Below are 13,775 nucleotides of genomic sequence, written 5' to 3' on the forward strand. Positions count from 1 at the left end.
CCTGGATCTTCTGCATATAAACATATTCTACCACCTATCCACAGCCCCATTTTTCCCACTGAAATGAGGGTCGCCATCAGTTGGAAACGATTTGACAGCACTTAATACAAGCACATGGATGATAAACAAGCTTCAGGCTCTGGTTTCAGATTCTGGTTTCATTTACCCTAGCCAAGAATTGAACACAGTGATTGTGTTCAAAATTAGTTTAACTAGACCATAATTTCATGTGATGTCTGGAATACCCTGTTTCTCCAAAAATAAGACCTACCCCCAAAATAAGCCCTGGCATGATTTTTCGGGATTTATGGAGGATGCTTGAAATATAAGCCCTACTCCAAAAATAAGCCTTAGTTACAGATTCCCCGGCACAGCTGATCTGGTCACATGAGGGGGGGGGGAATCATGGAAAAAAATAAGACATCCCCTGAAAATAAGCCCTAACACATCTTTTGGAGCAAAAATTAATATAAGACCCTGTCTTATTTTTGGAGAAACAGAGTAGTTTCATGGGATCCCTCTGAGTGTGACTCTTTTGTCCAGGATGCATAGTATTTTCCTTCACTGTTTAAGGGTCTGAATTGTATAGCTGAGGCACCAGAAACACAGTAAGAGAGAAGATATATATACGCAACAAAATCTCTTTTATAGGATTGGATGACTTTCATGCTATTTCTTCGACATGTATATTCTCTTCTACTTGGGATTGAAGTTCTCCAGTATGTTGCATAATTAGAAAAGAAGTCTCAGTTTGTTATTTGCCGGACTGGCCTATGCGATGACCATGCTAGGAATCAAGTGCTCAGTTTTTAAAATTGTTCTTGGTGATACTACTGTCTTTGGAGAATTTACAACATTCTTGATGCTGCCTGTGAAACCTCTGCTGTTTAAATTGAACTAGTAGGGCACCCGTGCTTTGCTACGCATACTTCATCACAGGCTCTCTATGAATTTCGGGGTGACATTCAACATACTTCTTTACAACCTGTTTGTGAACTTTGGGGTGACATGCAGCATATTTCCTCACAGCCTGTCTGTGGACTGATGGGTTTGTTTTCGCGTTATTTTGCAGCAGCTTCCTGTAGTTGTCTTTTTCTAATGCAATGTGTTATTGCTCTCTTTCATCTGGTGGGCTCCAAAAGACGTAATTTGGAAGCAGCAGTTGTATTTTCGGGATGCAGAAAGGAAGTATTCTGCCATTGGATGTTGATGAGTGAGAAGGCTGTGAAGAGGTTCAGGGTAGGGTTGAAAGGCAGGGAGCTGGACTGTACTGCCATTGCAGCATATTCCTGGGGACTCATCCCGCCACTTCAGAGCATGACACCAAGCACAGGGTGATCGGAGGCAATAAACTTGTCTCCACAGTAAGTAATCTGATGTCCATATGCAAAACCCAACAAATGCTTAGTAGTCCAAGGTGATGGTGTGGTTTGTAATCTATGTTGATAGTATTTGGCTATAGTGGTGTTGTTAACGTGAGGGTGGGTGCAGGAGTACTTTTTCACAGCCTGTCTGTTAACTTCGGGGTGACATTCGGCATACTTTTTTGCAGCCTGTTTGTGAACTTTGGGGTGACATGCAGCATATTTCCTGACAGCCTGTCTGTGGTCTGAGAAGTCTGTGTTCAAATAGGTTCACATACGTTGTGGAGGGCGGTGGTAGAGTGCAGTTGGTGAAGGACATGAAGCTGGTGGTGTTGAACTGTCACCCTTAGAATATTCGTGCAGCAAATCTGTGGACTGAGCGGTTGGTTTGCCGTTAGAATGTTTGCGCAGATGGCCAGAGATGAGCAGTGAAAATAGTAAATAGGTAATAAATCAAGTGGAAGTGAATATTTTGGGAAATCCTTTCTTAGTGAGCACCTGGAGTACATAAGGAACAGGTGTGCCAAATTTCATGTGTGTGGCTTCAGTGGTTTTTGAGTTCTGTTGATGAGTCAGTGAGTCAGTCAGTGGTATTTTGCGTTTATAGATATAGATTCCTAGGTTGGCATTCTGTCAAGGCATGGCTTCAGGCCATATCTCCTTCGTTTCATCAGTAGACTTTTATCCCATATCTTCAGACCATTTTCTGGTTTTATTGGAATGTTCTACAGCAGTGGTTCTCAACCTGTGGGTTGCGACCCCTTTGGGGGTCGAACGACGCTTTCACAGGGGTTGCCTAAGACTCTCTGCATCAGTGTTCTCCATCTGTAAAATGGATAAATGTTAGGGTTGGGGGTCACAACAACATGAGGAACTGTATTAAAGGGTTGAGAACCACTGTTCTACAGGCTTCTGATTCACTACAGAAAAGCTGGTGGCCCAAACTTTACTTTTCCCAGGGAAAGTCAGACATGTCCTCAAGTCACTGGTTTTCTCTAGTGAAGATGTTGGGAAAAGGCCAGATCCTGAGCCCTAAAGGTAAGAGCCGGTTTCTGGACTGGAGGTGTCTGCTCCGGGCATCAGAAGGATTCAGTTTTGGTGATCTGAACCGATACGCAGACTGCTTGGGAATCAGAGAGCTCTGAGACCCAGAATTCAATTCCACATTAGTTTCTCTTAGTACTTTTATCTAGCATTGGATGGCTGCAGAACATTCTGAATGTACACTTCTTAGATTGTCAGTGATATTGTCTCTTTGTTTTTTGTATATTTCAACCAGCAACAAAGATAAGAGCTGGCCAGAGAACATGACTTGAGTTTGAAGTTAGTTTCTGAAGTTTCAAAGAAAGGCCATGTCTTTCTGATCTGTTTGATGGCAGGTATAGCTTTGTTCTGTTAACTGTGTTTTCAAAGGAACTTTGAAGGTGAAAAAAAGGCAGCAGAACTATTATGATTCACTCCAAGAAATGACCTGGCCTAAATTGCTCCAGACCAAAAAAAAAAAAAAATCCAGTAGAACCCAACCCCAACCCCCAATCAAGATCTCAAGGTTCAAAAACAAAAATTGAATCCTGTAATATGATGACATTGTTTAAAACAACTTGGTAAAATGCTGCTTTGAACCTAGCTCATTGAAAACATATGGATGAAAATATACATGAAGGGACTTTAGTCCAAGTCAGACCATTGGTTCCTCTCATCCAGTACTCTCTCCTTCTTTGTTACATATCACATATTTCTAGGATCTTGTGCATGTTTTTTTTCTGAGTCTCTTTCACCTGGAGGTGTCAGGGATTCAACCGATTTAGCCCTGTGGGCAGTATAAAAGTCAAATAATAATAATAATAATAATAATAATAATAATAATAATAATAATAATAATAATAATAATAATAATTTTTAAAAGGGCCTGGCCGGGGAGGCTGGGACTGGGGGAGGGACTTAAGTGGATTGGGGAGGGACATAAGGACCAGGGCCTGGAGGGCCAAGAGGAGAGAACTAGCTCACTAGTTCCTGGCTTCAGGGCAAATAAGAAACTAGATCAGGCTTCTTGGTTTGTGGTGGGGGGACTTATCTGAGTCTTCATGAAGGGTCCTCAAGCACAACAGACTGGGTTGCTATGGGTTGCTGAGGGGACACAGCAACACAGCAAACTCTGCTTGTGATCTGAGTTCAATCTCAACAGAAGTCAGTTTCACGTAGCCAGCTCAAGGTTAATTCAGCCTTCAATCCTTCTAAGGTCAATGAAATGTGTACCCAGCTTGCTGAGGTAAATGTCTATGACAGGAGAGGGCAACAGCAACCGCCCCCCCTCCCCCACCCGCCAAACGTGTGTGATGTCATCCCATGGGTCAGTAATGACTCCATTCTTGACAGGGAACTAACTTTACCTTTAACGCGCACGCAGATTTTATGGCTTCCCACTAAGCTATGTTTATGAGTTAAGCAGAGTTTCTATATATAGAGCTGCTATATTTTTGGTATTTCTTATCTGCAAATCTTGATAATCAGTGAAACACTCTTGAAGTCAGTAGAATTTTGCTGAATTGAGATTCTGAATGACTTGGTTAACTGGCCATGTCGGTGAACGAATGCTTCATTTTTATGCACACTTTGAATATTATTTGCATGCATAAATTGGCTAGCCTGAGAGGATTCCCCCCCTTCCTGTATGATCGCTAATTTAGTTAATTATTGCTCTGCCACCTTTAAAGATTGCAGATGCCAGGAAGCAGAACATTAAATGAATGTTTGCCATTAATACAAATTATTGTGTTTTGACAGTTTGCTAATCAGCTAAAAGAAAATTATGCTGTAAAAATGGTACGATTGCCATTTAACCAACCCTAAGGCTTTTGTGTGGATGGGGATTCTCTGCGCTAAAGGCTGCACATTTTGAAAGCCAGAAATGCTTTTGTAATGCCTTCTAAAATGATGACAAACCTCTTTTGTTTAAGGGAAACAAAGATTTGGGCATTTGCAATAAATGTTGGAAAAAATCTAGCTGTGTGAGGGCAGTGGGATGAAGGGAACAGTTCTAAGATGCTGAGATGGAAGTCCCATTTTATTCAATGGGGCTTACTCCCAGAGTACAATTCTTAGGACTGCAGCTCCAAGAATTTCCTTGGGAGATAGTTTAAGATTAGCTGGCTGTGTTTTCCAGACTGTGTGGGCATGGTCTGGTAGTTTTTTCTCCTAATATTTTACTTGCATGTGTGGCTGGCTTTTTCAGAGGCATCTCATGGTAAGATGTGTTTCTCTAGGTATCACCACGGAATTTAAGGTTACACTCTTGAAGCCAGGTTCAGAGTCTTGGACTGCATACTGAAAATGAAAAGACGTGAGCTTTTAATCTGCACCTTTCTGTAAATTCATAAAAATTGAAATAATAATTAAAAAGAACTTGTGCTCTAACAGCATAAGCTTTCACAGGTTACAGTCTGTTTTGTCAGATGCTGGGGAAAAATCACTTTTTAAAAAGAATAGTGCTGCTTTAGGAGAAAGGCTTTGAGGTTTATAGCCTTCATTATTTAAAGGCTGCTTGAAAGAGAAACACTTAATTTTTTAAATTAGATCTAGGAACAGCTATTTGTTAGTATTTTGAGCAGGTACCTGAACTCTGTTATGTGCTGAATGAGGGCTAGTAAATAGAAATTATACCCTGAGCATTCAGATTCATGTGTGATTATTCTCTCCTCCTGTGTCTTTATATATAACATTTTCCCTCTTGTTTTCAGGGACCTCAGGATATTGTTATTGTGTCTTGTTTATGCATCATCAACTTTGGGATATTCATATGTATTATAAATTGTACACTGAGGACTACTTAGTCTAGTGACTCTCAGTCTAAAGGCTAAATTTCAAGGCCTATGTTTTTAAATTTGTATTTTAAGTGTACCACATAATACATTTATTTATTTTGTTTACTGAATTGTTATATTGTTTCTGCTCAACTTTCATGTTTCCTAGTTATTGTACATGGCTTTGTTCTTCCTCCACTTTATCCTCCCATCAGTCTCTTGAGGTTGGTTAGGCTGAGATAGACCATTTCCACACAAGTCACTGAAAAGATTTGCAAAACATTTTCAATCCTCCCCGTTTGTCCTCACTCACACCCTCAAAAACGTTTCCTGGCCATTTTATGATTTTTCCGTTTTATTTTAATGTCTCCACAGATATGTAGCTTCGAAGCTTCAGAGCCTTGGGCTGCAATTCTTTGTGGGCTGTGTCTTTTTAGCTTCGAAGAGATCGCCCCCCCCCCCCAAATCTTTTTAAAAAATGAAGGACGTAAACAGGCGAGATGATGGAGTGAGCTCAGAAAATGGCGCCAAGAAGGAAATCCAGGGACTTTAGGGAGGCTTGTAAAATGTTTTAAAGGCTTCTGCACTGTAAGTGAAAACGTTTTGAAGATGTTTTCACAAAAAGAATCACTAAAATAGAGGATGCATATAAAATGTTTTGAGGCTATAAATGAAACATTTTTGGCTAAAAACTATGCGATACTCTTCAGACGAAATGTTTTATTTCCTGCCTCAAAATGTTTTATTTTGGTTGTGCGGAAAGGGCCATAGCGTAACTAGCCCTGGTAAGGATTTGAATGTGGGTTTGCCTAGTCCTGGTAATTGTTGGTAGTTGGATGACAGTTGATTGGTAGATGTGAGGTTTTTGATAGGGGTTGCCCCTCCCCTCACTAAGAGCACTTGTCCAGCCTGCCCTGTTTTGTTGCTGATGTACATATAACAGTGGTGATTACAAGCTTTGTAAGATGGGTTTTAGCAGTGACCTTGTTTCCATCTTTTCTGCAAACAACAAGCTCTTTTTAGACTGCTGCCACAGGCTCTTTGCTAAGCTGCCCCTGAAGATCACTCGGAGGCTTTCGGTAATACAGAATGCAGCAGCTAGGGTTTGTTTTTTTTAAAGTTAGAGCACTGAGAAAGTTAGAGCCACTGCAGTGGCTACAAATTTCCTAAGTTCAAGGTGCTGGTTTTCACTTTTGAAGCCCTCAATTGTCAGAGTCCTGCATGCCAGCAATTCATCTTAATAGCCCTTAACAGTCAGACTCTGTCATGATTGAGTTCTGGTCTGGCTGAATCCTGTAATGTCTCCTGACCGGGAGGTGGGATACCCTGTCTTGGCCTACTGTCTGTCTACTATCTGTCTTGCTGCCTTTGTAGTTTTGTTTACTGGCATGAGCTAATCTGCTCATTGGACACCTCCTGGTTCCTGCACTTCAAAGTCTTGGGGAGTGTGGATTGTTTTGCTTTGATGAAGACCATGTCCTCTTCTTCCCTTGGGCGCAGCTCCAAGGGGGCGGGGGTGTGTGTGACCCTGTGGAGGTGTGGCGAGGGCATTCCGTGGCATGGCGGGGGCAGTCTGGGTCAGGATGGGAGCATTCCGGATTGGGATGGGGGCGTTCCGGGGCAGAGGATGCACCGGTGCACCGGGCACTTTCCCCCCCTTGCTACGCCTCTGGTGCTGCTCCTTCCTTGGGAACTGGCACTATAAGGTGGTGCTCTGCTACGTAGTGGGGCAGGGGAATGGAGTGAGGGTATAATGAAAGCTGCTTTGGCGCCTATTCTTCTGTCAATGGAAGTCTAAACGCCTTATCCTGATGCTCTTTTCAGTGAAGGAAATGACTGAACATGAAGTCTCATTATTGAACAGTTTAGCGGCACGGCAGTGTCCTTTATGCTGATACTTTGTCTTATACCACTTGCTCCACTTGGCATCTTATGACTGAAATACAATTGAAAACTTACTATAGCAGACATTTATCATCTTTCCTTCATGATTTTGGTACATATCGGGACAGTGTATCAATCTCCTATTGAAGATTCTAATGTTGTATGAATACCCAGGTGCCACTGGAAGCTATTTTTGGAAATCAATTCATCTGAATCATTAAGATTATAATAAACATTATTTCTAGTCTGGATGTTAGATATTTTAGTTTTGACCACTGAGGAAGGCCATTTGAATGAAAGGCATCTGGTTAACCAGGGTCAAAAATTGTCTAGGTGCACCTATTTGTGTTAACGTACGTGTAAGTGAATATATGGACCCTTAGCATGTATTGATGGTTTTAATTGGTTTATATATAAAATAAATGTACAAAAATATTGAAAATTATACATACATACACACACACATACACAAATATTTAAATAATTTTATAGTTACAGGTTCTTTTTTATTTCCTTGACCCTCAGGTACTTAATTCCAGAGTCCTACATACCTCGAGTACCTATTTTGGCTGCTTCTTCTCCATGCATGTAATTTTCTTTACCTGTGGGATACAAGAGGTCACAGATTTGGAATTTCCATTGTGTATGCTTTGAGGAATGGCTTTCCCTTGAGAGTTTTGATTGGCCCCTTGGTTTTACAGCTTCCACCTACTTTCTGGATGCCTTCTGTTCTGTTACAAAGTCTGCAGGCACTGGATTGCCCCATCTGTTGTTTTCTTTTTACCACCGTTTATTACACAGTGTTGTTTTGTTGTATTGCTGTTTTTGTTCATAAATGTGCTTTTGCTCTGTCATGTGCTGTCCATAATCCTCAGTGTTTTGAGTGAAGGCATGAACTTGAACATATGTTAGTCATCATAGTACTTTGGGTTTTGTCTCTCGCAGGTATGGGCTGTTTCTGGGGAGCAGAAAGAAAATTTTGGAGGCAGAAGGGAGTCTACTCAACTCAAGTGGGCTATGCAGGGGGACATACCCTAAATCCTACCTATGAAGAGGTCTGTTCAGGTCAGTCTGTCTGTTTCATGGATTGTGAGCTTGGCTTTAGAGCATTCTGAAGTAAAAACACATCATAGGAGGCTGAAACTCTGCAGATAAGGGCTTAGGCAATTGAAATATGAATATTGCTGTGGATAAGCTATTCTCTCCTTCCTTTAAGTAAGTCTGTCAGATAGCTATCACCGATGAAGCTAAAAATAGACTAATAATTACAGAAGTGTATAAAGAAGAAGAGTTGGATTTATATCCCCCCTTTCTCTCCTATAGGAGACTCAAGGGGGCTTACAATCGCCTTGCCCTTCCCCCCTCACAACAAACACCCTGTGAGGCAGGTGGGGCTGAGAGAGCTCAGAAGAGCTGTGACTAGGCCAAGGTCACCCAGCTGGCGTCTGTTGGAGTGTACAGGCTAATCTGAATTCCCCAGATAAGCCTCCACAGCTCAGGCGGCAGAGCAGGGTATCAAACCCGGTTCCTTCAGATTAGAGTACACCTGCTTTTAACCACTATGCCACCGCTGCTCCATCAAACAGCAAAAAACATCAAAAACTCTCAAAATAAACCATGGCAGAATAAATCAGTAAAAATATAAATTGAATAAGGTACAAGAAGAGAGTGTTGGCAACCGATACACAATCTGGGTCTGTCTAAAACTCTCCAAAGAGCTCCACTTTTTCCTGGCACTAAAACATCACCAAGAAAGGAGCAAGGTGAATATTCTGGGGGAGGGGGTCTCAGCTCTGTTCTGTAGTCTCAGATCCACTGTCAAAGTTGTACTATATTGAATATGAGGAGGCCTGGGCTGTCTATTCTAACTGGGAGCAAATCACCAAAGGCCCGAAGCAAGGTTCTTTCGCAGCTCTGTGATCTCACGAGCTTTCTCAACTGGAAATTAAAACTGAAGCACGTCTGTGGAGGTTTTCTTATTTTGCATAATTTATTCTGCTTCTGCTAGTGACTGTGTGGAGGGAGAGAGGAAGAGAAGTCGTGTATGTTCTTAAAACACTGCCCTTAGAAGACTGGAGATTCTGCTCAGCGTCTCCCTGCCCCTACAACGCACTTCTGATGCTTGTTTCACTAGGCATTGCAGTGGCTACACACTTTGTAGTTTCACAGGCTGCCCAATCCAGTATTTGTACAGGATGCTTGTGGAATATACATAGTCCCTACCATGCAGCTCCTTTGGAGTGGCAAGGGGTGGCTGGGTGTTGGGGAGGATGGCAAGGGGTGGGGGAGGGTTGCAAGGGCCACTGCTCTGTATGGGGCAGGAATCAAATGTGAGTCTTGTGAGTCCTGCTCCCTCATTGGCTGAGGGTTCATCGTTGTGACATTCGATTCCCTTAGTGCTTTATTGTTTAGGATGGGGTAAGTGCTGTGTGTGAAAAAGGCCTTCCCTCTCATTTTTCTGTCTCTCTGTCCTTAGGAGCATAATTCTGTCTGGCGGATGCACCCCACATCCCTTGAAACGTAACACAGTAAATTGTCCCCAGAACATTTTCCCCTGATAGACGTAATCAAGGAATTACCTCGACGTGTCCTCTTTTAGAGTATGAGATGCAACCACTTTTATAATAAAGATAAGATAAAGAGTTGGATTCAACAATTCTCTTTAGCTAAGTGAGGAATCTTGAGTCTGCAACCTGCGGCTCTCCAGATGTTCACAGACTACAATTCCCATCAGCCTCTGCCAGCACGACCAATTGACCATGCTAGCAGGGGTTTATGGGAATTGTAGTCCATGAGCATCTGGAGAGCTGCAGGTTGCAGTTCCCGAAGATAACTCCTTCAGTTGGAAGAAGGAATTATTGATGGGCTCCCTTCTAGTGGAAGATTCCTCCCTTAGTGGAAAAGAACAATTAGAATCTAACTCAAGATGTTTTTTTTCCAGTTTTCAATCAAAATGTCTTACCAACTACATCAACCTTAAAATTAGATACTTCCTGTATTAAGTTATGCCCTTAGCCCATTTGAACCCTTTCAGTCTCATTTTGGTTGCTGAGCACTGCCTTCAGAAACAAGATGAAAACCAGGTGCCTTCGCTATGATATTATAATTGAACATGTGTTAGAGTTGCTATGCATTTCACCTTTCTTGCTAGTAAGATAGATACCATGATGCATTGGACTGATAAGTACCCAGCTAGAGAATTATTTTTACATCACAGTGAATTGTCCTACAGATGCAAATGTGAAAGGCAATTGCAATGGATAAGTGTTTTGGGCTTCATCCAGTGCATTTGACTCAATACACAAATACACATTTTTTTGGCAAACATTATGTGAAACTCATGGTGTTTATTCACTATGAAGTATCTCTTCATAGTTTGCTTACAGATGTTCCGAACAATTATTTGTTTATCAATATATTCATAAGCAATGTGAAATCTGCGCATCTTAAGTGGAACTGGTCTGATGGAGGGAAAAATGACTTGGTAGTTCGTCAGCTGCTTCTCTGCAATTACGCACATCTACACAATTTTCTTGAAATCAGTCTGTTTTTTATATTATATTTCTGATTCAAATGTGAATGTGTAACCATGTAATTTTCTGGAATTTAGGGTCTTTAAAAATAATCATATGGGGGAACATGCGCTTTAAATAGTCATTATTATAAAGTTACGATCACAAGCAAATACCTCCAAAGTCTTTTGGCTGGCCCGTATTTAATCAAGTCTCCTCCCCCATTCCTTCCTCTCAACAGCTGTCAGTTATCTTTAGTATGTGTCAGTGATCTTTGGAAATTAATAGCAATTTAAATGTAAGCATCCTGCATTTAGCTTAGTTGCCATGATACTTGCAGTGTTGTTTGACAAATTATGCTGGTCACCAATTTTATTCATTTTATTCATGCTCCTAAATGTAAAAATCTTGAGATAAGTGATTGTTAGCCATGAAATTACTTTCATCCCTCCTACCTGCTGTCCTGGTCATCTGGAATTGTAATGTTTATTTATTGTTTCTATGCATTTATTATCACCTAACTTCCTCTTTGTGTAAATTAAAGCTGGTGGCAGCCAAAACGGCAATTGGTGGTGTGAAGTACAATAAAAGCAGCCACTGAATATACAGCACACATGTAGTCGCCTCATGCTAATGGAAATCAGTCACTTTTCAGTGCCTGCCTGAATGAGGAAGTTTGCATGTTGACCTAAAAGGCAGGGGAGAATAATACACTGGTTCATCATGGTGGCCTCTGTGCAGGCATACGTGGGACTGTGCTTGTGCAGGCCAATGGAGCTTTTTCGTTAACATTTTAAGAGCTTTTAGCCATTAGTTGAGTTCTTTCCCAGTCAAAAGCTTGGGCTAGCTGCCATCCTGCCCAGGATCATGTGACCTGGGAGGAGGGGCACACTCGTTCTTTCCAGATCTCTCTTCGCCACAGCGTGGAGCAGAGGTGCTTTTGCTTACTGTTAGTAGAGCTTGGCTGTGACCTAGAAAGGTTGTTTCTAATAACTTTTGTTGGGCTGGTTTGTTTTAGTTCATTCTTTTATCTTTAGTTCTTCATCATCTTTAGTTTCTTCATTCATTTTACTTTATTTTTCGGGTTTAAAAAGGACACCCACTCGGCCCCTCCTCGGACTGAGGCAAAATGGCACCCTTGAAATCTTTCCACTCATGCAGTGCTTCTTTAACAGCCTCCAACAACCATACCGAGTGTGTCGTCTGCCTTGGTGAGGGCCTGGTACAAACCTCATGCAAGGCTGTTTGCACTTCGCAAGCAAGATACAGAAGAAATGGGTGGCTCCGCTTAAGGCTGTGTTGTTTGCCGGGGTGTTACACCTCGAGACTTTGGAGGCTGGACCATCCAGGGATGCCCAGTTTGCTGCTTCTGCACTGAACCAGTCCCCGAGGCAGTTCTTGGTGCCTCCTAAGAAGGCCAAAGGAAAGACAAGACACTTGGCTGCAACATCCTTGGAGAGCACTGCACTCCGTCTTGAAGGGCATTGCACTTCTTCCAAGTTCCCCAGTTCACTGGGCTGCAGGCTTATCCCCTTGAGCCTTCATGTCACCCCCTCCCTGGAAGCGATAAGCTTCAGCACACCTGCAGTAGCCCTCTCTAGAGAGAAACCGGCCAGCACAAAGCAAGAGAGGCTGCTCTTGTAGGCAGTGACCCTGGCACTCTCCAATGGCCGTGTCATATGTGGCCTCCTCCCCCCATATGTGGCCTCCTCCCCCTCCCCAATCCTTGTGGGGAGATATTTGGTTCTCCTCCCTGGAGGATGGACCTATGGATTGGGCAGCCCTTTATACTTTTTGCAATTGCTTGGGGTGCTGCTCCCCCAGTCCTTCCTCCTCCTCTTCCTCCAGCAGCAGTGGTGGAAGCAGCCTGCGATTCCCCCAGCCGTGGTATGGATAGGCAGCTTGGGCTCCTCTGGCCCCTCACAGGGCAAGATGCTGCACACTTCTGCTCCTGACATAGTCTTTAGTGCTGCCCAGCCGAGCCTCGCTGGGGTGGAGAGCCATCATCATGGGCGAGGAGGAATGCACCCGCCTCCTCCACTGGAGAAGCAGCAACAGCTGTGGCAGTGGTACAAAGGGGGTCGAGGCTGCGGCTTCTTCAGCAAGAAGCCTGCTGCCAAGTTTGGGCCCAACCTGGTTTTTGCTATTTTCATCACACACCTTAAGACTTTAGCTCCTTTAGGGCTGGCCTTCCCAGTCTCATTTGCCTTCTGGTTTTTTTGATCGCAGTCTCCCTTTCCGTTGAGGACGGAGCCAAGGAATAGAAAATCTTGACCAATTTCAGCTTCTTCATTTTCAGTCTTAAAGTTGAGTAGTTCCTCAGTAGCAGATGTTCACATGGGAGGACAATATGGGAAAAGTGGTATTTCAGGTACCTTGTTTCCATGCCACGTAGGGTTTTAAAGGCAAGCATTGGTACTCTGAATTGTGCCTGGAAACAAAACAGGCAGCCAGCACAGGTTTTTACTACAGGGGTGGTATGTCCATTCCCCGACCACCATGTTTAGTACTAAATGACACTTCTGAACAACAGTCTTCAGAGGCATCCCCACATAGTGTATATTATAGTAATCAAGCCCCAGTGTGATCAGAATATGGATTACCATTACCAGTTCTCTAGGGAGTTTCTCTCTGTCCTACATTATCCCAGGAAAATTCACATAGAATTTTGCCCTAATACTTTGAAAAGTATGGGCATTGTAGTGAGTAATGCAACAAAGAATTAAAGCCCCTTCTTTCCAAAGTCAACGGCATGTATATCCCCCGTTAATTAAATCTTTGTGAGGAGTATGTAGAAGAATGAGCATTCCTTTTTCTCTGCCTTCCTCATTTCAGATATTCTGTGTACAGTAATTTTTCTCATTAAGATATTCAGCTATCAGATGGCTCTATAACTTGAAGCAAAAAAATAAATAAATCAGCGCCTTGGTAATATAACCAGGACATTATTACACCTTGCCAGATGTGTGTGTAGCTTTCCACTATGTTTTAGATGCATAATTAAACTACAAACATTATCCTCATTTTCTATAGCTTCTAAGGATACCTGAAGGGTTTTGAGAACAGGCTCTGAAGGAGATCACAAGATTAAAGTCTTCAGACTGTAATGAGAATGGTTCAGAACATTTCCTTTTATTGTTCGAGCCATTGTCAAGAGAATGAATTCCTGTTGGGCTTTTGTCTGTACTCCCTATAGCCTCTCTTAGAGGAATAAG

The 13,775-nt window shown here is 42.5% G+C and overlaps 1 protein-coding gene across 7 annotated transcripts in view; it reads left to right on the plus strand.

Moving 5' to 3' along the window:
- MSRA (methionine sulfoxide reductase A) overlaps nt 1-13,775 on the plus strand; it is a 248,107-nt gene that overhangs the window by 95,423 nt on the left and 138,909 nt on the right. For 5 of the 7 annotated variants that reach the window (XM_048517276.1, XM_048517268.1, XM_048517258.1 and 2 more), the window contains exon 3: nt 7,994-8,113. The exons of the other annotated variants lie outside the window; for them this stretch is intronic. In XM_048517276.1, the coding sequence (XP_048373233.1) occupies nt 7,994-8,113 (120 nt within the window). The remainder of the gene's footprint in view (nt 1-7,993; nt 8,114-13,775) is intronic. 7 annotated transcript variants of the gene reach the window in all.

This window comes from Sphaerodactylus townsendi, linkage group LG01 (assembly GCF_021028975.2).
Source record: "Sphaerodactylus townsendi isolate TG3544 linkage group LG01, MPM_Stown_v2.3, whole genome shotgun sequence".
In the NCBI taxonomy this organism is placed as follows: Eukaryota; Metazoa; Chordata; class Lepidosauria; order Squamata; family Sphaerodactylidae; genus Sphaerodactylus; species Sphaerodactylus townsendi.